The sequence below is a fragment of the Malaclemys terrapin genome, chromosome 16 (assembly GCF_027887155.1).
Source record: "Malaclemys terrapin pileata isolate rMalTer1 chromosome 16, rMalTer1.hap1, whole genome shotgun sequence".
Taxonomy (NCBI): domain Eukaryota; kingdom Metazoa; phylum Chordata; order Testudines; family Emydidae; genus Malaclemys; species Malaclemys terrapin.
In genome coordinates this window covers 11,711,583-11,735,601 of record NC_071520.1, presented here as the reverse complement: position 1 = coordinate 11,735,601, position 24,019 = coordinate 11,711,583, and the positions used below count along the sequence as shown (strand labels likewise).

General features: G+C 47.1%; 1 protein-coding gene across 3 annotated transcripts in view; it reads right to left on the bottom strand.

Annotated features, from left to right (window-relative positions):
* The window catches only part of SFI1 (SFI1 centrin binding protein), a 50,279-nt gene that overhangs the window by 13,003 nt on the left and 13,257 nt on the right, over positions 1-24,019 (bottom strand). For all 3 annotated transcript variants that reach the window (XM_054006023.1, XM_054006021.1, XM_054006022.1), the window contains exons 8-26: positions 23,895-23,997; positions 22,292-22,448; positions 21,426-21,587; positions 20,909-20,979; positions 18,700-18,792; positions 18,026-18,123; positions 17,213-17,279; positions 16,482-16,612; positions 10,733-10,814; positions 10,337-10,515; positions 10,009-10,084; positions 7,474-7,569; positions 6,948-7,024; positions 5,034-5,136; positions 4,411-4,507; positions 3,118-3,278; positions 2,579-2,653; positions 1,855-1,929; positions 1,285-1,461 (exon numbers count right to left, since the gene is read on the bottom strand). In XM_054006023.1, the coding sequence (XP_053861998.1) occupies positions 1,285-1,461; positions 1,855-1,929; positions 2,579-2,653; positions 3,118-3,278; positions 4,411-4,507; positions 5,034-5,136; positions 6,948-7,024; positions 7,474-7,569; positions 10,009-10,084; positions 10,337-10,515; positions 10,733-10,814; positions 16,482-16,612; positions 17,213-17,279; positions 18,026-18,123; positions 18,700-18,792; positions 20,909-20,979; positions 21,426-21,587; positions 22,292-22,448; positions 23,895-23,997 (2,080 nt within the window). The remainder of the gene's footprint in view (positions 1-1,284; positions 1,462-1,854; positions 1,930-2,578; positions 2,654-3,117; positions 3,279-4,410; positions 4,508-5,033; positions 5,137-6,947; positions 7,025-7,473; positions 7,570-10,008; positions 10,085-10,336; positions 10,516-10,732; positions 10,815-16,481; positions 16,613-17,212; positions 17,280-18,025; positions 18,124-18,699; positions 18,793-20,908; positions 20,980-21,425; positions 21,588-22,291; positions 22,449-23,894; positions 23,998-24,019) is intronic.

Sequence of the window (24,019 nt, the reverse complement as noted above, 5' to 3'; positions counted from 1 at the left end):
ATATTATAGTTGCTATTACCAAGCGGTCCAGCTATATTCACCTCTTGGACCAGATCCTGTGCTCCACTTAGGACTAAATCAAGAATTGCCTCTCCTCTTGTGGATTCCAAGACTAGCTGCTCCATGTAGTAGTCATTTAAGGTGTCAAGAAACTTTATCTCTGCATCCTGTCCTGAGGTGACATGTACCCAGTCAATATGGGGATAGTTGAAATCCCCCATTATTATTGATTTTATTTTTATTTTTATAGCCTCTCTAATCTCCCTGAGCATTTCACAGTCACTATCACCATCCTGGTCGGGTGGTCGGTAATATAGCCCTACTGCTATATTCTTATTATTAGAGCATGGAATTACTATCCATAGAGATTCTATGGTACAGTTTGGTTCATTTAAGATTTTTACTTCATTTGATTCTACGCTTTCTTTCACATATAGTGCCACTCCCCTGCCAACATGACCTGTTCTGTCCTTCCAATATATTTTGTATCCTGGTATTACTGTGTCCCACTGATTAGCCTCATTCCACCAAGTTTCTGTGATGCCTATTATATCAATATCCTCATTTAATATGAGGTACTCTAGTTCACTCATCTTATTATTTAGACTTTAGTATTTGTGTATAAGCACTAACTAGTCACTTATTAGCTGTAATTGAAGGGAACTCTTTTTCATTTGACTGTTTCTCATCAGATCCTACCCGTATTTTATCATCTTCAATCCTCTCCTCCTTATAGGACATAGAGAATCTTCATTGATAGATCCTCCTGCAAGGAATGTCTCTGTCCAAACCACATGCTCCTACGCACCTGCCAGCTTTCCCCCGCCCTTAGTTTAAAAACTGCTCTATGACCTTTTTAATTTTAAGGGCCAGCAATCTGGTTCCATTTTGGTGTAGGTAGAGCCCATCCTTTCTGTATATGCTCCCCCTTTCCCAAAAGTTTCCCCAGTTCCTAATAAATCTAAATCCCTCCTCCCTACACCAATGTCTCATCCACGCATTGAGACCCAGCAGTTCTGCCTGTCTAAGGGACCCTGCACGTGGAACTGGAAGCATTTCAGAGAATGCTACCATAGATGCCCTGGACTTCAATCTCCTACCTAGCAGCACCTATCTGAGGTGTTACAGACCCCGCTGAGCAAAGGGACAATGAGGTCTGCTGGGAGATGAGGACAGAGTGGTATCTCCATATCAGAGAAGCGATTAACATAAAACCTGAAATCCCACCTCGCTTCAGGGCAGGTGTAGTGCTCAGGACAGAACAGTGATGTGAGTCTTGTTTACCTTCAGCTGGTGCTGGGCTTGAAGCTGCCCCCGGAACTGTTTCATGCCAGCCATATATGTCAGGATCTGGGTCACACCCTCCTTCAACAGGGCAGCACGGTAAACCGCTACAGCTTTCTCAATGCGGCCTTTCTTCCGCTGCCGCTCCCGGGCAAACCCCAGCCAGGCATCAAACACCTGCAGTAAAGAGGAGCAGCAAGCTGCAGGGGCATTGCTACAAGAGTTACTGCCTCTCAGAGGAGACAGACCTAGGAACCAGAAACTCCCCCTGCAGACCATAAGTCCCTCCACAGGACAGTAACATCCAGAGATGTATCATGGCTAGTTTCTGTCCTAAAGGGGTAGGGGACAGGGTGAGGAAATCAGCTGGAGTTAGACAGAGAAGTCCCAGGCCAATGGTTTTTATCAGAGGGGAGTCAGGGACCAAAGATACCCAGCACCTCAGAGCAGCACAGGGAGCTCTGAAGATGAAACAGAGGAGAAGGTGCTCCCTGGCCCATCTGCCCAGGGGAGCTGACCCCACATGCATACACAGTGCAGACACCAAAGAGCACCATATGCACACCTTACCTTCCCCTGCAGCGAGAGTGACCAATGCCACAGTGCCCGCACTGTCTCCTGCCGTTCCCATTGCTTCTGCGCCAGCTGTTAGCAAAACAAATCACACAGCATCTGGTTCAGTGGTTAGGCATGTATGTGCTATACCCCAGAGATCCCAGCAGAAGATGAAGTGATGTGATTTACAGAGGTGATGGAGATTGCAGTGGGAGAATGCATCAGCTCCCTGTGCCTTCAACTCCTTCGTAAGGGTCACACACACTGCATATAAGCTCAGGGAAAGGCCCCGTCTATGGAGCGGCTGAAAGGCATTAACCTTTCAGTTTTGAAAGCAAAAGGATTAACTTTAGCCTGCAGGGCTGCCTCCCGTCACCCATGGGACGTTTCCACTGGCCACAAGAAAGAGCTGCTGAATATCATTCATTGGGGGTGGTTTTTCCTTTAAACACTGCCAACCCTTGCACACTGCAGCCTGACACCGACACCCAGTGCAAGTGGGTGATGGGGATTTCAGTGAACTCCATCTCTTTTCTTTAGACTGAGAGGGTTACCCTAAGGCCACAGGGATGGGTGTACATCATGCTAATGGAGCCACCAGCCCAGATGATATTTGGACATAAGCTTCCTTACACTCCCCCCATATCTCTATTTCAGTGCCGCAGATGGAGTCTGAAGGAGAAAGTTGGACAGGACCAGAAGGAGGCTCAGTGCTTGTCTCTGTGGGAGAGCTCCTCACCTGTCTCTTCCAGCAGGAAAAGCAGGTAGAGCAGAGTCTCTGAGCCATCAGCTGGTCTCCCCGTCTCTGCAGGAGCTGTCAGGGAATCAGCACAATAAGTCATACTGACAGACACACACCACACATCTGGGCCAGCTGGCAGGAAAGCAGAACAGGGACCCACCCATAGTAACCTTTCATTAGCATTAATGACAGCCAGAGAACATCAGTATGACAGCGCTCGACAGTCCATCCTTTGGCAAATATGCCTGAGCCCAGCATGGGTTTCCCTCACCAACAGCCCACACAGGGCAATCCCAGCCCTTCCCAATCTCCCCTCCCAAATGAGAATGCTCTCCACCCCCTTCTCCCGAGGGCTTTATGCTGTGACAGGTGATGCCAACTCCTCCATGTTGCACAAGGCTCCCACTGCTCTCCAGCTTACACTGTGGAAATGAACTCTGTCTGTGAAAGTGCCCCTCTAAAGGGGCATGTGCTGTGGAAGGGCTTTCTCCCTCAGATGAGAGCTTTCACCTCCCACGATCCCTGCTCCTTCTTACCATCTTCCCTATGCACTGCAGATGATACTGCTTCCACTTTGCCAGGCACTCTCGCAGCAGTTGCCTCTGGTGGTGCTGAGCTGCAGTGTCTAGCTGGACTTTCAGCACCAAGGACCTCGTGGTGAATTCCTTCCAGTGAAGAAACGTGGCCCTTAAATGCACTGTTACAAGAAGAACACATGAATCAAGGAATCAGCAGGATGACCATTTCTATCTCAGTCAGGAGCACCCAAGAAACCTGTTCTTTAATCTCCAGTTTTGTCTGACAATATTTCTCAGTTCCTACGATAGTATTACACCTGGAAGTAAGGATGGTCTTGTGGTTAAGGCATGGGATAGGGAGTCAGGAGACCTGCAATGTCTTTCCAGCTCTGCCAACAACTTTAGTTGTGACCTTAGACAAGTAACTTGACTTCTGTGCCTTAGTTTTCTCACCTGGAAAATGGAGATAATACCACCTCCTACCTGTAAGTGGGGCGGGGCGGTAACATTAAGTCAAAAATGTATGAAGTATTTTGTGAGTCTTGGATGGAAAGTATTATTAATCCTAGTTACTTTTAATTAGGGCTGTCGTGCGTTTAATCGCACTGTTAAACAATAATAGAATACCATTTATTTACATATTTTTGGATGTTTTCTTCATTTTCAAATATATTGATTTCAATTACAACACAGAATACGAAGTGTACAGTGCTCACTTTATATTATTATTTTTATTACAAATATTTGTGCTATAAAAAACAAAAGAAACAGTGTTTTTCAATTCACCTTATACAAGGTTTGCCTGAACCTCTTGGTATTTGTTTGGCCCTCATCACTGTACTATTTGAGCTTCTCACAACCATTAATGGATTTTATCTTGACAACACCCTTGCGAGGAGGAAGTGTTATTCCTATTTTATAGATGAGGAACTGAGGCTCAGGGTAGATTTAGTGCCTGGCCCAAGGTCACACAAGAAGCCTGTGGCAAATTGCTTGAATCCTGGGCCAATGTCCTATCCAGTAGACCATCCCTCGTACCCTAGGAATGATCTCTTAATTTGCACACAGCTAGTCAACCCATGAACACCCATTACATTGCAGGAAACCCTGTAGAACAATGTCACTACCACACAGTCATCATGACTGACCCAGTTCATCTCATCTATGCAGAGCAAATACATGGTTGCCTTACAGAGATGTGTGCGTCTCGGATTCACACACCAACAAATGAGTGTCAGAATTCATGCAACAAAGCCACACGCTGCTCTAACACAGTGAGAGTGCTTTACATTCCTCATCCCCGAGGCTCACCCATATCCAAACACCTCCTGGCCTGCCTCAGAGCTGCTGCCTCCTGCTGACGGCAATACACCCGCAGACAGGTAGTGTCCCTCCACTGGAGTAGCACCTAGGGAGTTAGAGCAGAGGGACAGGATACAAACTAATACCGCAGTACTCTTTGGAGGTTAGAATTGAAGTCAAGTGCCCCACATCACCAGTACCACAAACACCCTGTCACCCCATCACTCAAGTGAACTGCAGCAGGTGTGGGGAAACCCTCCACTAATGGAAATTCTATGCCCCCAGAGCAGGGTTCCTAAGAGCAGCCATTCGACCCATATCCCCTTTGCCTTTTTTGAAGGAGTTTTCCTCCACACAGCCAAAGCTGCCATGCTATTCCCTTCCAGGAAATGGGATAGTGAAAAGCTGTGGACTCCCTCACAGCCAGTGCCGGCAGAGACTCCTGCTGAGATAGGCTGGGACTCAGAGCAGCAAGTTCCCCAGCTTCTGCATCCTTCTTTGTAGTGGCTCCTATGCGAAGCTGTAAGCTTCCCCCGACTAAGTACTACTGTATTATTCCCTGAAGTGACTCCTGTTGGACTAGCTCTACTTCCTGGCTAAAATGGCCTCCAAGCCCCCTACGCAGATCCCACCTTTGAGAGAGTTGATCTCCTGTAGTGCCGTTCTGCCTGTACAGCTTTCTTAGCTTCACTCACAAGGGCAACAGTATTTTCTCTCCAGATACTCAGCACCTGTCTAAGGACAAAGTGGGAAACAGAAACCTAGAGATCAACAGTGATTTTCACCACATACTTTTCCCCTCCTCTTGGAAGCTGGCTCGACCTTTGGCACCTTTCCATTCATGGAGAGGAACCCAAAAAATTGCTGTATCCACAAACCCACCTTTATTTCTAGTGTCTTAAACATAGCCAAGCACCTGACATCATGCCCACAAGTGCAGCCAGGCACTGAAAAAACAGCAGCAAAACACAGTTCCCAGTTGATAAAAAAACCTAAAGTGACTGCAGATAATGCAGGGTGACCAATGCCCTTCCTGGTCCTGCCACCTGTAAGAAACAAGACAAACTATATCTGCTCCAAGGGCACCATCACTAAGATCATAGCAGAGTCCATCCACTGCAAGTACAGGATATAGTTTACTAGCCAATATGTTTATTGGGGTCTGATCCTACATTTGTTCTGAGTTGTGGCTCCAGCAGGCACCACAAGAAAAGTTATGCCACAAGGAGAAGGCTTTGAAACGGGACAAAAGATGCTTTGAGAGACTGGTGCATAATGGGCAAAGTCACCCAGGGATTTCTTGATGCCAACTGGCACAAAGAGGGACCTGCTGGGATATATGCACAATAGCTCATCAAATGGTAGCATGTGAAGTCTCTCCTGAGAGCCAATAGCGCTCTGGTCGTCATCATAGCAAAATGCATGTAAGGATAATATTTAAGGAGTTATGTATCTCTACTGAAAATTATGTTCTTAAGGTCTTGGAGTTAAGGCAGGTCACCAGGAAGTGACATATGTCAGAGATGTTCCTTTCAGGCAGGAGGCAGCAGACAGTTATCTGTCTGTCTGGTCATTTGTATACTGTATGCTTCGCACTCTATGCCTACTTGCATACTGAGCCACAGGCAAAAGAAGAGATTACGAAATCTACAAGAAAGGAAATCTACAAGATGAAACAAACAGTGGGGGGAAGAGGGAGCCCTGTTTATGAATAAAGACAAAGGATGGGACTGGTATGTGTTTGGGGGTGTGGGGGGGAAATATACTGGGGCCTTCCCTAGGAGGCAAGTTGACAGTGTGTGTCATGAAAGGAGGGTCACTGCCAATCTGGCTGTGAAGCACTGCAAGGATGAGCGTTCCTCTACAAGACTTGAGAGCATCTAGTTAATTAACTCTAAGATCTAGAATATGTTATGATTTTATTTCACACATAACCAAATGTTTCCAATACTTCTACTTCTATTATTTCAATCTCTATGCTTTGTTAAATAAACGTATACTTGATTTTACTATAAACATATCTAAGTGCTAGTGTGTTCAGAGGAGCGGTGATCTGAGGTGGAACTGATAAACTGAGGTTTACTGTTTCGTTGGAAGCAGCAAATCTGTGAATACTGTGAGTGTCCAGTGCACCAGGGGCTGGACACACCAGGGAGACACTTGGAGGGCTCGAGGGTTGGAGTGTGCCCATTGCTAGCCTGTAGAGAGAGAGAGAGGGGCTGGTGAGGCCTAGAAGGGAGTGCTCATGTTGCCCGTGGAGCTGGGGAGTTGACCCTTGAGAGGCCCAGGCAAGGCTTACGCATGCTAAAAGCAGGTGGTCGCGAGGTGCCTCACAACCCTACGTAGCCACAAGAAGGTCACAGCCAGCATCGAGTCCCATGAGAATGTTACCATTCCTTTTAGTTTGGCTGAGATGCAGAAAAACAGTGAAGCAGGGGAGAGTTAGTTCTCAGTGTCAAAAGCTCAGGAATTAGTGAATGTGCCAGTCAAGGAGGTCTAGGGCAAGCTGCTTCTTTCGAGAGTTGCATGGGGAGGGGCAGGCTTACCGCAACAGCGCCCTATTACGCTCCTCATCCTTTTCATCGACTTGGCGTAGAATGCACTGTATGTTCTGCTGGTAACTCTGCAAGGAAAGCAGTGGTGAAGTGAGACTTCCCCTAGCTGTTAGGAACACTATGGTGAGGAGTTCTCTGGGGAACTCTCAGCAGCAGCTGTCCAGGAGCAGATGCAGAAGCTGCAGCCACCAGAGTTTAGAACTCCTCTTGTTACTCTCAATAGCAATTATACATTAGCAACCTGGGATTTGCCATCCTGAGTGACTGGCACTATCTACATATCACATATATACAGCCACACAAGCCAGGAGAGACCTCAGAGCTCTGTACTCCAAAAACACAGGGCTCCACCAATGGAGCTCAAGGGAGACTCTCCGGTAGCGGTAGCAGCATTAGGCCTCATACTCTTTGTGTGGACCCTAAAGTCAAACACATACGCAGACCAGGCATTCCCTCCTCAGAGTGGCAGGTGCAGACACAGCAAGCTTCAGCAATGAAACAAACATAATCCTCCTACCTTCCAGGCAGCCAAAACCCTGGCCAGCAGTGAGTGATGATAATACATGTCTGCTCGCACCAACGTCTTCCACTTCTTAGACCGATGTCCCACATACTACAAGCAAAAAAGAAAATCAAAACTGTGTGGGAAGAGAAAGAGAAGAGGAGTTACCCGCCTATGATCCCCAACCTCCAAGGAAGCATCACTCCCATAGAACAGCGTAACATGGTCTTACCTGAACTGGAACCAGACCTTGCTGCTGCCTCAGTTTCCCCCTTCAGGTTCTCAAACTGCCCCCTAGGCTCTTGTGCAAGTTAAACACCCCCCCTTCTTGGGGGCTCATCTATTAAAACAGTTCCAATGTCACCTTAAACCAGAACCACTCTGTCCCCCATTCCACAGTTTCTTCAGCACTTTGCTGGGCTCAACTGCTCATTCCAAAACCCAGGTTCTGCTGCATGGTATAGCCTCAAGTGTCTTCTTCTCAAGGCTGTTGTTCCCCTTACAGCTTCTGCTCCCACCTGTCACTGCAGGTCACTTCAGTCAGGCCTTTCCCTATGGCTTGTATGGAAAATCCTTCCCCTGCTCCTCTTTGACCCTGGTCCCCTCTAGATCCGCTGAGAGAACTTCCCTGATTGTCTGTCTCCCAGGTACCCTTGCATTGTGGCTTCAGGCCCCAGTTAACTCTCAGCTCTCTCTGAACAGGAGAGCTCTTCCAGGCCTACTCCAGACTCTGCTCATCTCTGGAGAAACTTCCCCATGGCCTTTCCTAGCCCCGACCTTCCTCTCTCTGACGGAGAAGGCTCTCTCTCATAGGAAGCCGCAGACTACTGTCACATGATTCCTGGTCTCATCACCCAACCACCAAACCAAGCCTAAATCTAATACCTGGGATCTGATGACAAGTCATATGTAGGGCAGAGCCCAAATAAATTAAAGGTCCAGCCCTCCCCCCATGGCTCATGAGATACACCTCACTAGCAGTAACAATGCAGCTGGAGAATACTCAGATGCCAGGATTTATTTAATAATATAAGGGTAATTTAGGGAAAAGGGACCCTGCAATCAGATTGTTCAAAAAAAGGGAAGTGCAGTGCTGACTTTGTTCCCCTCACACGAAGAGGACACAGATCTTGGATTTCCTTATGGCTTACTTTGGTGCCAGTTAACAAGACAACAGAAACCCCACTCCCGCCTATGACCCCCAGCAACACAAGTCTGACAGCCCTGCTTCTCCAACCACTAGATCAGCAAATCTTTATATTCTGGGAAAAGGCTATCATCCCTGAGGCTGATATGCCAAACAGCATATGACCCTCCTTGTGAAACGTGGGCCCCAAGAAAGGCTGAAGAACACAAGAGACTGAAATTTTAAATTCTTGCTGTCTCTGTCAGCTGCTCCATATCAAGTGGCAGGACAAGATCAGAAACTAGGATATTCAGTGCCGAACCCAGCAGCCACCTTCATCAGCACTGGTTTGGTTTTGGTGGCTTTCTTGCTTTGCACATATTATAGGAATGAAAAAGCAACAAATTTTGTAGTGTGTACACCAAGGAATGCCGCTACAACGCCGACAATCATGTGGCACCAAAAGCTTTGGTGGCACTACATGATTGCTAGTGATGGACATAAATTGAATACGCAATCAGACCACCTTAAGCACTTGATCAGAGATTGATCCAGGTGGCACTCAATTTGCAAGGAGGCCATAAGCCTTTGGGATTTGCCATGGGGATGATGATATGACCCTTCTCCCACTTAATGTATCTGCAGCATGCTAGCTGGGCTGCCACTTCCAGCCAGCAGTGTGTATTGTCCTAGAATGGTTGTAGCAGTGAAAGAGCACTAGGCTCCCGTAAAGGGTGCACCAGGGTGCCCTTGGAGTAACAGTCTTTATTGAAGTCAGGCTGGTTGAAACAGCAGCGGACATGCTTTTTGCTAATATCCCATTCACAAGAGACAGGAAGAACTGTTACAATCAGAAGGTTGCCACAAGGTTCTGTGAACTGGAGATAATGTTTCATGAAGGTACCAATCATCACAGAGCTAGAGATTGGTGTAATATTTAACTATCATCTTTCTAAAAAGGGTTATTTAATAAAAACTTTCCTGAGAACAGAAAGCACTGTGTGGTATTTCCCAGGAGTTCCCCTCAGGGACTGGAGCACTTAAGTGATGCTCTGGGAAGCACAGAGAGTGCTAATGGTCGGGGAAGCCTTCACACGCACATTCATATAAATAGTCCCGAAACCACTGTCTGGGTAACACCACTGAGCCACAGTCCTGCCCTCCCCGCCTCTGCGAGCAGGGGAGCAACGCAGGACAAACAAAGAACTCCCTCTCATCTTCCCACACTATTCCTACTCCTCCCTTATTGCAGTGTTTTACCCCTCCTTGGAGAGAGCAGCCTTTGGTTAGGGTAGCCCAAGATTAACTAGTATTATGACCATACAATGCCTTTGATATGGTGTCTGTTAAGCAGCTAAATGATGAGCACAGGTAATCTATAAATAGAGGAGGATTCAGAACACTCTACCTGCTCAAATTCTCACCTTTCTCCACTTGCTCCAAGACCACTGCAGGCACTTTGAATAGTGAAACCTAATAGCTTTCACCTCCTTGATCCTCCTAAAGGAAAAACAGACCAGACAATTCTCTTACTGACCCAGACCTATTGTGCTTCTCTAGCACCAAGCCTGAATCCACATTTGCTATTGTGCTGGGAAAGTACATTTATTAAATAGGTAAACATTTAGGATGTGCTAACAGCTTCTAAAACATGTGAGGGGTCAGAGTTGGTGTGAATCAGAAACTCCTTTGTGAAAGGGGCCAATTTTGAGACTGAATCAGGATCAGTCTCCCTTTCAAACTGCCTCTTACTCTGATTTGATCTCCTGAACGATCTTCTTCCAGAAATGGAAAGTCTTCCGCAGCAACAGGTGGCAGTAATGATCATGGGCAAGAGCCGTGCTCTCTCGCTCCTCCAAACACACCGCTGTTCTCCTGCGCCAGGAGCACCAGAAACGAACCAACACCTGCTGCTTAGAGTGAAGAATGGCCTGCAACAGACAGGAGAAAATTGGTGAACTCATGATATAGGCTGTAATGAGCAGCAGGGCAAGCTTCCTCAGAAGTGGTGATGGACACAGGAAAGCGTCTCATGTGGAATAGCAACGGGTGCAAGCCCATCTTGTGCTGCTCATGTTCACAGGAGGTGATCAGGAAACTGTTCCATCTATCCCCTTGGTGAAGTCCAAGGGAAAGCGCTGCATTTACCATTCTCTCTCTCGTATGGTTCTCTCGATGCTGACATGCACTCAGCCACCACGTGTCAAATACCTGTCTCATCAACAATTCCCTGCAAGCAAGAATGAAGAATGTCAGTGGAACCAATGAATCCTGTCTAACATCTAAGGGACTGGCCTTATGGGCTCTGATGACAATGACAGTCTGTCCAAATTGAAACCATTTGTTATACAGTTGCTTTGATTTTATAGCATCAGGCAAGACTGTTTTAGAAGTCAATTACACCTCTTTATTCCATGGATTTTTAAAAAATAATTACACACACACACACACACACACACACAAGTATACAGTCTATTCCACTGCTCCTTGAAATCCCACTTAGACTACTGAATGTTAAGAAGACATTTATTGTTCTGCTGAATTTGCTAGAATTTCCTATTTCCACCCAGATTATTCTAATTTCCAGTTCCCTCATTGACAATATATCTGAAAGCAAATGATATAATATAACCTTGTGCTGCTTCTTCAAAAGCTATAAACGCAGCCCTGCTACCTCCACACACAGACAGACCTTAATCTATGATTTGTCATGTTCAAAGACAGGCACAACAACTTCTTTTTCTTTTCTTTTTGTGACAGTGGTTTGAGTTACAAATTTAGCAAATGTTGTAAAATGGACTTGCAGAAAAATATCAAGACAAAAACGTATAGGAGGCAGAGTGGTCTAAGCACTGGACCAAATGGCCTCCTGTGTTCTAGTCACTTCTCTGCCAATGCCTCACTGCGTAACCTTGGGCAAATCATTTAATCTTGCAGTCTCAGTTTCCTCCTCTATAAAATGGGATAATAGACTTGCCTGCCTGCCTGCCTTCCTACCTCCCTTGCAAGGGTATATGGGGACATGTTTGTAAAGTGTTTCAAAAGGTAAAGCAGTGATTTCCACATAGTGGGTCCTGACCCACTAGAGGATTGGGTTATCTGTACCCTAGAGATGTGCCCCCACCCCAGCACTCTCACTTCCCCTGGGCAGCAGGTAGCAGTGTGGGGAGCAGGATCCGGACAGCAGCAGCAATGCAGAGGAAGTCAACAGAGCCAGCAAGCGGACAGTCAGCAGCCTGTCCCAGCTCCGCACATGCCCTGGAAGTGCTTCCGCCTGACCCCCACTCTCACTTAACATAGGCAGCAGCATAGAGAAAGCATCCCAGGGCACACACGAGTTGAGGACTGGCTGAGGACTGTCCACTTGCTGGCTCCAGTCTCTTCCTCCACTCTGCTGCTGCCACCCAGATCCTGCTCTCACTTCCCCTGGACAGCAGGCAGCAATATGGAGAGCGGACTATGGGCAGCAGCAGCAGCGCAGAGGAAGTGGCTGGACCAAGCAAGTAGAAAGTCATCAGCACGGTAACAACGGTGGCCTGGCTGCAGGAAGAGAGAGGCCAGCTGGGGTTGCGGGAGCAGGATGAGCTGAGCAGGGGACTTGCGGGCAGGATGGGACCAGGCCAGGCCAGGGATGGGGGACCAGGGATGCTCTCCTCACCTTGATACAAGGGAAGACTGGGATTGCATGGCCCCCTTGCTGGGAGAGGAATCTGTTTTTTTGGAGTCTGTTTCAGTACAGCCCCCAGATATGAGAGGATCTTGGAGAGGCTAATTGCTACCCAGCACAGAGACAGCCTGGAAGGCTCTTTTGTGTTTTCTGTTGTAGCCTGTCTTCACTCTTACTTGAAGGAGTAATGGGGTGTACCAGGAGCCCTATTAGAGTTCTCTAGCCACAAGAGGAGACAGGGCTGGGAAACTAAGAGCAAGGGGAGGGGATTTTGTTTTTCTTTTGTGTTTCAATTAATAAAAGATTTAAAAATAGTAAACAGGAACACACACACACACACACACACACCATTCATAATGGTGGGTACCCAGAAACGACAAAATGCAGTTGGTGGATCCCCTTACTAAAAAGTTTGGGTACCACTGACGTAAAGCACAATATATATATATGGAGGAGAGATCTAGGGAAGGGGTAATAACACTATACATTGCACACACACGTTGCCCAACTGCTGTGAAAATTTACCAGTCCAGAAGCGTAGGCCGCAGCCCAACTGGAACAGCACCAATCTCCGACTGCAGCAGCAGTTCCAAGGAGGAGCTGTTTCCAAAACTCTTTAACCTGGATATATTTCCTAACCTGCCAACAGGTCCCAGCCCTTCCCTAGCCTCAACACAACTGGAAGATGACTCAGGGCTGACCAGGTAACTTCTGAGCAGGAGGCTACTGTAGTTTATTAGATGTTTTCAAAGGTACAAACAGCAATTTAATAGGTTGAAAATCAATAGGGTTTAGGCGTGTTGTGATGGAGGGTGTTGGTGGCTACCAGCAAGCATGTTTGATTTAGGGGTAATCACAGACCTTGTTGAAGCTGATGGTCACACTACCCATCTTTCATTCAGACTAAATGAAAGTAGTAATTAAGATCTTTAAGGAGTAAACAACAACAGAAGGTGCCACCCAAGGCCCTGGACAGCACGGGAACGCCACAGCAATAACTAACTCAGGGAGAATAAGATGGTATCTATAGACTGATTACAAATGCAGGGGCTGGGGCACTGAGTGGTGGAGCTACGTGTGTCAGAAGGAGACAGGATCAGAAAGCGAGATAAGCACCGATGAGTGTGGCCCTAGGAGGAAGCCAAGAGAGAGAACTTCTTCTGCACACAGAACTGTTTGAAAAGCAGGCTTCGATTTTTGGATTCGGAAACTGCCTCTTGTTTGTTCCTTGTTCCCTGCGTTCAGGGCAATGAGACTGTGTGTACCTTCTTTGTAAATAAACATAACTGCATCAAACAAATACCTGACTCAATAATTTTCTCCTCCTAACTCAAACAAATCAGGCAAGGCCCCAAATATTGGCTAACCATTCAGGTTAAGAGGCAACATTCACCTAACAGTCATTTGTGCCTTTAAAAATCTTTCCCCATTCCCTCATATGTTCAACCCCTTTTCTCGATGAGGAGACACAAGCTACATATCAGCAGCCAATTTTCCTTTAATCACCTCATTAGTAGGGTTACCATATTTTGTGCCTCCAAAAGGAGGACACTCCACGGGGCCCTGGCCCCGCCCCCAGCCCCGCCCCCTCCCCCGCCCCAACTCCGCCCCCTCCCCAAAGTCTCCGCCCCCTCCCCTGCTTCCCGCGAACATTTAATTCGCGGGAAGCCTGGGCAGGTAAGGGGCGGTGTGGGGGGAGGAGGTGCGGCCCAGGCTGGCCCCCCGGCGGCTCCAGCCTGGGTCGGCTGCGGCCCTGGGGTGCCGGCCCCGGCCCCCGGCCGACCACCCCCGGCCCGCCCAGCACTGCCAGCCGGCCCCTGGCGGCCCAGCACACCCCCCGGCTCCCGGCCCCGGCGGCCCAGCGCACCCCCCGGATCCCGGCCCCGGCGGCCCAGCGCACCCCCCGGATCCCGGCCCCGGCGGCCCAGCGCACCCCCCCGGCGGCCCGGCTCCCGGCCCGACCCCCCGGCTCCCGGCCCCGCGGCCCAACGCACCCCCCCCCCCGGCGGCCCAGCTCCCGGCCCGACCCCCCGGCTCCCGGCCCCGCGGCCCAACGCACCCCCCCCCCCCCGGCGGCCCGGCTCCCGGCCCCCCGGCTCCCGGCCCCGCAGCCCAACGCACCCCCCCGGCGGCCCGGCTCCCGGCCCGACTCCCCGGCTCCCGGCCCCGCGGCCCAACGCACCCCCTGGCGGCCCGGCTCCCGGCCCGACCTCCCGGCCCCGCGCACCCCCCCGGCGGCCCGGCTCCCGGCCCCGCGCACCCCCCCGGCGGCCCGGCTCCCGGCCCGACCCCCCGGCCCCGCGCACCCCCTCGGCGGCCCGACCCCGCGGCCCCGGCCCGGCTCCCAGCCCGGCACCGCGCGCCCGGCCCCGCAACCCCAGCCCAGCCCTCCCTCCCGATTTTCCCGGACATGCCCGGCTTTTGGGGGATTTCCCCCCGGACGGGGATTTGAGCCCCCAAAAGCCGGACATGTCCGGGAAAATCCGGACGTATGGTAACCCTACTCATTAGCCTCCTGAGCTAGAAAAATATGGGCTTTGGGCCTGCTCTTTATTCTGATCTCCAGTGTGCCACAGCTGCACTCCGACTTAGCCAAAACAAACTCCTCCAATTGCTTTCAGAAGAGCAGCTGTCCTCATTACTCAAGCCACCCTCCAAATCTACATCTGTGTCTCCTAAAAAGCAAGGTATCTTCTAAAACAGTACCAAGGGGCTCTGTGGCTTGTTTTTAAGCTGTGCAGCCTGGCTTTTGATGGCAGAAATTCATCAACCTAGGACGTAATCATTTCTAGCCCATAAAAATAACTTAAAAGCCATCTGGGTACAGGGCCCAGGCATGCTGAGAAGGAGGAGTCAGTGTTAAAAAAAATGTTTTTCTTCTGACTTAAAAGGAAAAATGCTTCCCAGGAGAGAGTCCATTGTAGGAATCTAGGTCTGGACACAGCCCCTCTTTAGAGAAGCTGTGCTTTGTCATGTGCTTTCTAATCAGAAAACTGAAGCAATGCTTACGTTTAGTTGCATCACACCCCTGCCAGCTCAGAGTCAGGACTGAATTCATGCACACAATAAGAGCCCACAAAAGTTCTTTTAAAATCTCTAAAAAGTAGTATTTTTCTCACTTTTCCCCCCCCATCATTACAGAAGTGAAAAGAAGATAACAATGTACTGAAAAAATATAGCATTTTATATCCTCAACCCACTGTACAAACCATTAACCAACCACCACAACATCCCAGTGAAGTAGGCTAATAATTTCATTATCCCTACTTTACAGGTGGGGAAACTGAGGGACAGGTTAGTGGCCTAACTTTCAGAGGTGATGAGCACCCCCGGCGTCTGTTTATTTCAGTGGGAGAGCGGGGTGCTGAGCTCCTCTGGAGAAGGAAAGCCATTAGTGACGTGCCAAGGCAACAATACAAGGACTTATCTATACAGAAACTGGAAGCAGAATAACTACATTGGTTGGAGGTTAGTTATTTTAGTGCAAGTCTGCAGCTGGATACTTAGTTCACTGTGACCAACATTGATTTTTACTCACTTAAGTTATACATTTGGGGCTTGTCTATACACAGAAGTTGCTTCGGTTTAACTAAAGCTGTGATGTTGTAATTTAGTTTAAATGAGTACAAATTTGCATGGACACTGCACTAGTTTAAACTTGGCTTATAGCAGTTTAGCTTGCTCATGGTAAATATTGTCCCTGGTAAATAACAGGAGCCAACTGAAATGATGTAAACTAGCTTTAAACCAATGCAGAGTGCCCATGCACAAAGTTACATCAAAGTAAATAAAGGTGTGAATTGCAAACAATGTGATTCCACTTGCAGCGGTTCCAGTTTATGTGCAGACAAGCTCCAAGTCAGTGTCAGAGCCAAAATGAGACATCACGGGTTCCTGCCTCTGTCTCATCTCAATTCACTAGACCACACTGCCTCTCAACAGCCAGATTCTTTTGTTATCCAAAGTAACATAACTATTTCTTCAAACCCTCTGAGCATTCCCACCTGTGAGATTCTGTAACCCTTGGTGTCAAGATGTAAGGGAACAACGTGTGGGAAGGCGCAGGGGCAACTACTGAAGAACGACAGGTTCCAGTAAGTCACCTTTTCTTTTCATGGGATGACCTAAGTGGATTGTACAACACATTTTAGTCTTAGTTACACGTCACTGGTTGCTGCAGCCCAATGCACATACTCTTTAAAGTCAGTCCATAAGAACAATCCACTGTACCTATGAAAGCATGATGCCGTTTCCTTCATCTCTCTCCACCAGCGTTGATAGTTCTTAAACCTCTTCCAGGCCTGGAAGGTGACAGGCAAGATCACTCTTCCATAGTGACTGTCAGCTTTGGCATATTGCATCTAAAAAGCAAATGACAGGCTTGGTTTCATTTCAGAACAGTGCTCCCTTCCCAAGGGACTACCACAACAAGGCCATCTGAACTAAACTATCCTACTTAACATAGAAGTGTTATGTGTACCTAGCTTTTGGGGTTTGTTTCTAGTCTTTATAAAACTCTACTCCATACTTCTCACAGGGAAGGAGGTGGAAAAGCAATTCCACCCAATTAGCTCAACGTTTCCAACTGATTCTGGAGGCTGCGCTCAGAACAAAGTAATATTTCAAAACAAGGCTTACAGTGTGGGCACTACTGGAAACTAAACAATAATAGTAATAATGATCATAAATCAACTTCCTGTCATAAATCAAGGCTTTCTGTTCTTCCTAGAAACTCCAGCAACCAACATTAGCATGCTTTGGTTCCCAGAGAAGTGCTCTGACTGGATGATGTACAATTCTTTCAACAAACTATTGATCAGAGAGGACATCATTTTATCCTATGAACCTGCTGCACCACAGAAATGACTGGCACATTCACCCATCCTTCATCCTCCCGCTTTTAGAATCATTTGGGTTGAATCTCGTGTAAGAGCTACTTAAACATGACAAATACTCCATACCTGCCTGTGTTTCCTCCACTTGGCATTCCTTAACCACAACCTGACAGACTTGTGCAGAAGCGTTACCCTGAAATAAAAAAACAAAACCCAACTATTCAGCAAACAGCCTCCCTCTATTTGAAAGAGCAGCTCGGGACCTGGATAGCTCCATATAACTTAAGTGTCCTGAACAGTCAGTCTCAATCAGGAAATAATTGTGTTATCTTAAAGTGCTTTAAGTATGCCATATAGATTCGTCCCACCCCACCAAAAGAAAGGCAACAAAAGCAGAAGTTACATATTTATTTAAAAACACAATCTAGGCAGGTATAGTTGCAAAAGTTTCTTCTACTGCTTCATAATTATGCACTCAACCCTGGAATAAGTATCTTCACTGGGATGAAAGAGGAATTTAGCCTCTATGGTAGTTAACAACACCTACCCAAAAAATGCTCTCTCTCACTCTAGGCTCCAATGGTGATAGCACTCATGTAGACAGGGAAGATGTTTTACCACCCTGTTTTCTAACCCTGCTCAGTGCAGGTCTATGCAACCTGGTGACAAAACCGCCTATGCCGTGTCTACACTAGTACTCCACACACTGGTGGGAGATTTTTTTTTTTAAATAAGTGAACCTAGACAAGGCTTATGGCTTACCAATGTCAATTTCCCTCCCATGTTTCTCAAATGAGGTATGGTTCAGAACTAGACCACTCTTCATAATGTGCCAGGATGATCTCACGCATTAAAGTATTACCAGATTTAAAATCAGAACCAAGAGCTGATGAGTTCCAGCTCTTTAGTTGCATCTGAAAATATATTTCCCTGAAGTACCTGTAGTGGTTGCGAGCTGCTAGCGTCAGGGACCGCTGATGCTCTTCCTCCTCCTGTTCTAACCGACACTTCCAGCGATTCCAGAAGCTCTGCAACAACTGGAGCAAAACAGCAGAGATAGAAAAACTCAGGTAACAAGAGCGGGAGAATCCAAAAGAATGACGATGCAGATGTTCTGCTAATACAGCATTCTGGAGGGAGTGTTCCTTAAAGAACACTGTGCTGCTATACCAAACAAAGCAGTCTAAAAAGCCTGATACAATTTTGTTTTCTTCCAGCTGCTCTGAATGTCTTTAATGCAGACCTAGAGTCCTCAAACAATTGAAAATAGAAATGTTGCTACATCCAGGTGCTGCTATAATGCCAACTCTGCTGAGCTTAGTTGAACCACTTCTTGTCACAGGGTTACAGCCAATTGTTCCCTGCATACAGAGAGAGGCTATAAATCTTCTTGGCTACAAAGAGGTTCACAATGGGGCTGTATGACAACACATAACTAGGCCAACATGTCTGTGATTGACCCTAGACTTACACAGGAGATATTTTCTGAAACTGCTGGTAGCAAGGGACCAATGCAACTGACTAGAGAACACTTTGTAGGAACAGGTGTGAGAAGGTGGGAACATTCAGGGAAAGGTCTCATATAAACACAGCATAACACAAATTAAACCCACCATTACTTGATGCTGCCGATGAGCCAAATTTCTTCTCATTTGCTGGAGACGAGCATTTATAATGTTCTTCCGCAAGGCATTAAACCCAAAGTGCTGAGAAAACAATCAGCAGAATTTTACTTACCATTCACTGTGTAGCCTGAATAACCAAGCAGCCAAGAGCCAATTTCCCTTGGGACCAGCTGCCCCTTACAGATAGCCAAAGCTGGGCATGTAGAATCCAGCTTTGTTGCTACTTGTAATGGTCAGTCTTACTGCCGTGTCATGGATACATAGCCGAGCCTCAGGCTCCCTCCCCCTGGTTGGAGAGTTTAGCTCTCCAGCTAAATTAAAAACCTCTCCCTTCCTCGGGTTTCTTCTCGAGTCATCCAGCTCTCTCCCTTGCTCTGTCAGCAATCACTGCCCAGGCCCCTTCCCACACCCTCTCTCAATGGAGAGATCAACAGGTCCTGCTCTTTCCCTGTCTGACTGGAGACCCACAACTTGCTCCTACCCTGAAGCAGGGGAGACTCACAACCTATCCCTTCCCAAAATCTCTCTGTACTGGGAAAGGGGAGCTTAAATACTGCTCTCCCCTCTCCCAGCTCTTTACTGACCTCTAACTCTTATGGTCTCACTGAACTACAAATCCCAAAATGCCTCAATACTGGGCTGAACTGGGAGGAATTATGTGCCGAGAATGTACCCTGCCTTAAAAGGCCAGCACTTCCTGTTACACTACTACTGCTATTTCCAAAATATAATCTCACTGGCTTTAGGGTCATTTTTTTGATGATCAAAACTGCCTCACACTACAGAATAATATCTGCTCCAACAAGCCAGAGGCCCTGTGAATGCCAGAGATAAGGAATTTATTTATGTTGGGAAGTGGGGGTGCTTTTAAGGATAAAGGGAAAAAAAAGACTAACTCCTATCCCTCCCCAAGCAGAAGAGACATTTATAGGCTCTCACACAGGTGGCTGGTACATGATGGCATTATCACAGAGGGAAGATTTTCAATCTTCAAGAGGGGAGTACAGGAAGTACAGACATTGACTCCTGTAGCACAGCAGTGTAAACAGGAACAAAGCCATTTATCCTCATGGCACTGGGGCAGTAATCCTCCTGCATAAGTAGCAAAGGTGAGAAAAATCACTAGAATAAAAAGGGGAAGATGCTATTTCAGAGCGAAGGGGCCAGGGTGCGCATGAGGGACCAACTGGTCTGAGTTAATTTGCTTCTTGATTGGAACAATAACTTGATTTGCTCTTGATTGGAAAGATAGGTCTCAGATGAGATTTCCTATCAAGATATGAGTGTCAGTCCTCTATCTTATTAAAGTTAAGCACCAATGTGGACACAAGAACAAATGGATATCACTGGCCATCAAGTTTAGGTTTGAAATTAGATGAAGGTTTCTAACCATCAGAGGAGTGATGTTCTGGAAAAGCCTTTCAAGGGAAGCAGTGGTGGCAAAAAACCTAACTGCCTTCAAGACTGAGCTTGATATGTTTATAGAAGGCATGGTATGATGAGACTGCCTACAATGGTATGTAGCCAATCTGCAACTGCTAGCAAAATATCTCCAATGGGAAGTGATGGGACACTAGATGGGGCGGGTTCGGAGTTACTACAGAGAATTCTTTCCCAGGTGTCTGGATGGTGGGCCTTGCCCATAAGCTCAAGGTCTCACTGATCACCATATTTGGGGTCTGGAAGGAATTTTCCCCTGGATCAGACTGGCAGAGACCCTGGGGGGTTTCGCCATCCTCTGCAGCATGGGACATGGGTCACTTTCAGGTATAAACTAATGTAAGTGGTGGATTCTCTGTTACTTGAAGTCTTTAAATTATGATCTGAGGACTTCAGTAAGTCAGCCAGAGGTTATGGGTCTATTACAGGAATGGCTGGTGAAGTCCTGTGGCCTGTGATGTGCAGGAGGTCAGACTAGATGATCATGATGGTCCCTTTCTGGCCTTAAAGTCTATGAATCTATCTTCTCTACACACAACACCCTGAGGTACAGAGAGTTTGGTGGATTCCATGACAGTTTGAATCTGTGCACCTAGTATCTGAGCTGAACATTTCATGGAAGGAAATGCTATACATAGCACCTAAAGCATGACACACTCACCATTGACATGAACACACATGTGGCTAGGTGCGGCTCTGGGAAATCATTCCAAATAGCCTAGATTCCCTCTCACCTGAGATATTACAAAACTCTTACCAACAGATGGTGCCGGTGATGCTTTTCTGCAAGCTTGTGCTTCCAGGTCTCTTCCATGCACAGTACAACATCTGTCATCAAGTTAAAAATAAAGTATCTTTTATAGACACACACAACACACCCTCTTCTTCAGGGACAGGCACTAAATTCCAGTCCACATTTGCTTTAGCGTTGGGTTTTCTGCACTGGTATGCACATAGAGACATTTTGGTTGCAGCAAAGCTGTTAGAGGCTTCACTGGTTTAAAAAGACACATCTCTTGTCTACTGTCAGCAATTCCCTGCTGCCATATCCTAGTCCCTACAGGTTTTTACTTAATGTGTTCCAAGTGCTAGTCTTGCTCCCTTCCAATGCCCATTCGCTATGGACTATCCTTCACCTTTCTAATGAACAAGTGCTTCTCAATCCAACCATGCCTGACCCAAATGCTGCTTCTTACATTATTGCTCATCTGCCCCGTCCACCTGCAGGAGTATCTTGAACCTGGCACCTCTATGGCAGCATACACAAAGGATACAATGCTTCCAGCGTGTGAAGACTCTCCGTAAGGTCACCCTTGCTGCTAGCTCACCAATGCACTCCTGGTGGATTTGCATGCTTCTCCTGTGCTCCCAGGCCTGCCGCCAGCCAGAGAAACATCGTTGGAGCACACAGACTTGGTGATGTTGCTGAGCCAGCTCTAGAAAAACAGACACGAATTACACATGACCAGCTTTCTCTGCTCCTGCATCATTTGTGTCAGGACAAGGCAATGACATGCAAACTCTAGGCTCTCAAGTGACAGAATCTCCAGTACCAGCAAGGGATGATGGGAATTTTACCAAGAATTTTACCACCACCTATTAGCTGACATTGTTCTGGTTATTCAGGGTACTGTGTCCAGTTCTGGGTACCACAATTCAGAAAAGGTGTGGACAAACTGGAGAAAGTCCAGAGGAGAGCAACAAATGATTAAAGGTCTAGAAAAGACTGCCTATGAGGAAAGATTGAAAAAACTGGGCTTGTTTAGTCTGGAGAAGAGAAGACTTGGCAGGGGACACTATAACAGTCTTCGAGTACATAAAAGTTTGTTACAAGAAGGAGGGTGATAAACTGTTCTCCTTAACCATCGAGGACCGGAAAAGAAGTAATGGGTTTAAATTGCAACAAGGAAGATTTAGGTTAGACATTAGGAAAAACTTCCTAACCGTAAGGTTAAGCACTGAAACAAATTACCTAGGGATGTTGTGGAATCTCAGTCATTGGAGGTTTTTAAGAACAGGTTAGACAAACATCTGGCAGGGCTGGTCTAGATAATATTTAGTCCTGCTTCAGTGCAGCAGACTGGACTAGATAACCTATCTGGGTCCCTTCCAGTCCTATATTTCTATGAATCTCACTCACTGTCCTGATGCTTCTTTTCTCTTTGAAGCTGCAGGTGCCCCAGCCAGGCCTTCATGCATCTCCTCAGCTCCCAGTGCTGATGATGATTTACTGCCCAGGCCTCCTTCTGCTTGTCATGCTGGATGTGCAAATACAGCTCCATCCACTGTAGCCAGGCCTGACAATACAAATTAGAAAAAATTAGGAGGAGGGTCAGCCAAGAATAAGCAGAGGAGAGCAAGGGAACATTGAGGGAATGGGCAAGAGCAGAAGAAGGGGAAAAGGAAGCACAAAGGCAATGGAGAGGGAGAGCATATCAAATAGAGACCAGGAGACAGAAATAAAGGAGCTATGGGGAATGAGATTTTCATGAAGCAATAATGTATGTTCAATTCTGCTGGTCATTTCCAATCTATTTAGGCCTGGACTTTCATTAACCTCCTCCTCCTTCCCTCTCATTCCCACCCTGGCTTTCCCTACATGTACAACCAAACTCCTCTCACCTTGTCAACAACACTGAGCTGTTTCTATACCCAAATCATACTGCAGAGTGGAAGGTGAGAGGAAACAGGGAATTCCAGGGCCAGTCTTACAACAGCCTGAGAAATTTTAAGTTACACTACCATTTTTTCCTTTTAAAGGGCAGAATGCTACTTTCTGGGAATTAATAATGGGCTCCCAAATATAATCTTCTCATTTAAAGGAGATGAAGGAGGCTGGTATCTAAAGTCCTAACAGTGTTTCCCAAGTCATGGGACCAGCCTCCCTGGCAAAGTGCTGATCCCATGCAGGGTTGCCATCTGTCAGTCAGGCTAGAAGCAAAGACCACACCCTACCCAAGTGGGAAGAGAGCAAGTGCCTTGTTCTAAACCCATGACAGCAACCGCCACCCTTCCAGGGAAAGGCTGAACAATTCCAGGGCGCAGGAAATAAAATATATCGTCTTCACAAATTATTTTCACTTTGGATTTCACAAAAGATTAACTGTCCATTGAACAGTGAGTGTCCTACAGTCACTTCGCATCTGCTGGGTTGTGAGTGTAAATGACCCAGTGAGGAAGATAAGATGATTGACTCCTTTTGGCCGTTTGAAACATAATAAAAATCATTTTCCTCCACCTCTTATTTATTGATTTGTTTTAAAGTGGGGAGCTCTTTGGGGCAGAGACCATGTCTTGTCTTTTTAAATTACTCTATAAAGCATCTGCTATCTTCCTGGGCATGGTGTAAAGAATCGTAATAATTCCCTTTGGCCACGCAGCTCCTTAGAAATACACTGAAACCTAGAAAAGCCTGGATTTTGCTTTTATACCTGCATTGTAGAGAAGAAGGGTGTTTGAGGACCCCATGTGGAGAGAACCCGGGGATGGTTCTATTTTACTTGCACCACTGAGAAGCAGTTCACGGGTAAGATCTTGCCTGGGGAACTCACACCTGCATGCACATCTGGAGGGGTAAGGCCAAGCCTATACCTCGCATCACCCACTCTGTACATCCTTTCATTAGAGGTACCTCAGTGTACAAAGGGATTGTTGAGGGTGGAGAATTCTTTATTCATTTGTTAGCTATTACTCACAGCCATATGTGATCTCAGGTATGAAGGGTTGGGGTTTGAAGGACTTACCCGAAACTGCAGGCTCTGGGCCCAGTGCTGCAGGGCCAGAGTATTCATCTCACGTCCAGTACACTTCTGGCGCAGTCGCCTTGTCCACACTCTCCATGACATGCTGCCAAAAGCATTTAAGACAC